This window comes from Physeter macrocephalus, chromosome 17 (genome assembly GCF_002837175.3).
Source record: "Physeter macrocephalus isolate SW-GA chromosome 17, ASM283717v5, whole genome shotgun sequence".
NCBI lineage: Eukaryota > Metazoa > Chordata > Mammalia > Artiodactyla > Physeteridae > Physeter > Physeter macrocephalus.
Genome location: NC_041230.1, coordinates 6,642,581 through 6,644,896, shown reverse-complemented (window position 1 = coordinate 6,644,896; position 2,316 = coordinate 6,642,581). Strand labels below are relative to the sequence as shown.

Here is a 2,316-nt window from a genome sequence, read left to right as displayed (position 1 = left end):
GAACTCAGCTTTTGTCAAGGATAAAATCAAGGATTAGCACCAATCAAATCATTATTAACCATTGTTAAGATCTCTGAATAAATTAAGGTACTCCCAGGAAACACTTAAGATAGTCTGAGGTAGACAAAATGGCTTAGAATATGGCTTTCCATGGATGCCTGATAGAGTCTAAGGTACCTGCAATGAGAGAGAGAGAGAGAGAGAGAGAGCGCGCGGGAGAGAGAGAGAGAGAGAGAGAGGAACATCTTGAACAGAACTGTGGATGTGGGGGTTTGCACATGGAGTTAACTGGAGACTTATAAGACTTATAAGAATCCTTAGGTCCCACAGTTTAGGAGACAGAAAGCAGGCTGAGAAAACTGCTCATTTGCCAAGGAGGGCACATCTTCCAATGTCACCTGAGATGTAGCCATGGAGGATAATGGAAAAGGGGGTAACTCCCTGGAGAGTGAAGACATAAGCTACAGCGAACAAAGATTTGGGAAGCTCCCCACCCTTAAGGAGTTGATTTGGTACTAATTAAGGAACCCTCCCCATCTATAAGATAGGAAGTCCTTACAGTATCTTTTCACTAGATTTTAGAAATGATATAGACCAGTGATTTCTGGGTGTCTTCCTTTATTCCCCTTTCCAATTGGGCATTTGACCATTGTATATTGGGTATGTGGAGGGCAAATAATTTGACTTTTTAGTTCACTTGTTCTGACATAGGTTCACTCATTGTGTTTCCTGCCCATCTCCTGCGGACATTTGAGTTTTTGACTCTACAGCCTACAGTAAGCTATTTGATGACATGAACTGAATTGGACTCCTGAAAGTGCAGTGGATCAAGGTCCATTCCACTGCCCAGGGCTGATGCCTGAGTTCTGTGGGTGACTTCACAATGCCCCGATGGTTCCCAGCCTCCTTCTGTAGTCTGTAGGTGGCCATGTTGGCCACTTGTGGCTGCTTAGCCTTTCTCTCCCCACTTCGTGGGCCCAGATATTAGTCAGCTGTGCCTACAAGAGTCTCTGCCAGCAGGCCCTACTCTCAGGCAATGATGTTGTCCTGCAGTGTGACCATCTCAAGGCACTCTGGTACTTCTCTTCCATTCTGGGGGAGGATCTCTTGTTGCTCTCCTCAGTGCCTAACATAAAGAAACTGCCTGGGGGCAGCTTCCAATTGACCAACCCTCAGCCCTCCCAGACAGGCCTCTATCACCGTGAGGACAATGACAATGCCCTCGTGGTAGAGTATGAGATTGATTTCCAAGATGTCACTACCCTAAATATTACACACAAAGGCCTGGGCCAAAAGCCCCTGCAGAATGAGACCCTGAGTCTGGGTGGCAAGGAGCTCATCTTCACCCACTGGGAGCCCTGGCAGGACTGTAACCGCTGTGGGGAGCCAGGTGAGCGCAAACGCCTGGGGTACTGCTACATCGAGGAGCCCCTGGAAAAACCCATGCCCTGTTGGCTCTATCTGCAAGAAGAGAAGGTGCAGTACAGACGCATGTGGGCTGAGATGCAGGTGGAAGCCTGCCTTATACCCTGCGACCACATCAAGTAAATCAAACAGCCGTACTTCGCCTTTGACATTTCCCAGTTGGGCAAGTTGACCAACAACATGTGGTTCACCTGCCCCTTGGCCTCCATCTACAGGTGACTGGACCAGGGCATCAGCCCTGCCTTTAACCCTCACCCAGTCTCTGTTTCCTGTGCCTACCTGGGCCAGGGGGTTACCTTACAATAGAAAAGCAGGGTCTGTCTCCCAGCCCATAAGCTTTCAAGGTCAATCTGTGCAGGAAGGGGTCTCTTTATGGGCTTGTTCGGATGTTCATTCAGCAAGAATTCCTGGCTGCCCCTTCTGAGCCAGGCCCAGGGTAGGTGATGTTGGGGACACAGTGGTGACCAACAAAGACCTAGCCCCTGCCCTTCTAGACTCCTGATATTCAGGGTAGGCAGAATGTAAAACCTAGAGACCAAGACATTCCAGCCCATGCTCATGCCAACATAGACTTTAGTGTGATTTCTGTCTCCTCACTGGACTCTGTCTGATACAATTTATCTATCTGTCCTTGTACCAATGCTACAGTGTCTTAATTATTATACCTTTACAATAAGTCATGATATTGGTAGTATAGATTTTTCTACTTTGTTCTTCAGGATTGTCTTGGTTATTCTTGACCCTTTGTAAAAAAAAAAAGGAAAAAAAAATTGAAATCAGCTTGTAGTTCCCATCCAAAAAAATCCTGTTTTTCTAAAAAAAAAAAAAAATGGGGCATCATTGAATCTAAAGATAAATTTGGGTAGACTCAATATTACAATATTTAGTCTT

At 46.2% G+C, this 2,316-nt stretch overlaps 1 protein-coding gene across 1 annotated transcript; it reads left to right on the top strand.

Moving 5' to 3' along the window:
- Positions 1-411: 411 nt before the first annotated feature.
- Positions 412-1,548, top strand: LOC102995721 (protein FAM187B-like). The gene is made up of 2 exons (XM_007106549.2): positions 412-433; positions 923-1,548. Exons 1-2 carry the CDS (start codon positions 412-414, stop codon positions 1,546-1,548), a joined length of 648 nt encoding a protein of 215 aa, XP_007106611.2.
- Positions 1,549-2,316: the final 768 nt, after the last annotated feature.

What these genes read in the sequence shown, in the direction of transcription:
- LOC102995721 (XM_007106549.2), top strand. Translation starts at nt 412, where the DNA reads ATGGAGGATAATGGAAAAGGGG. An exon ending in GGAGGATAATGGAAAAGGGG is followed by an intron (nt 434 to 922) that starts GTAACTCCCTGG and finishes TGTAGTCTGTAG; the next exon opens with GTGGCCATGTTGGCCACTTG.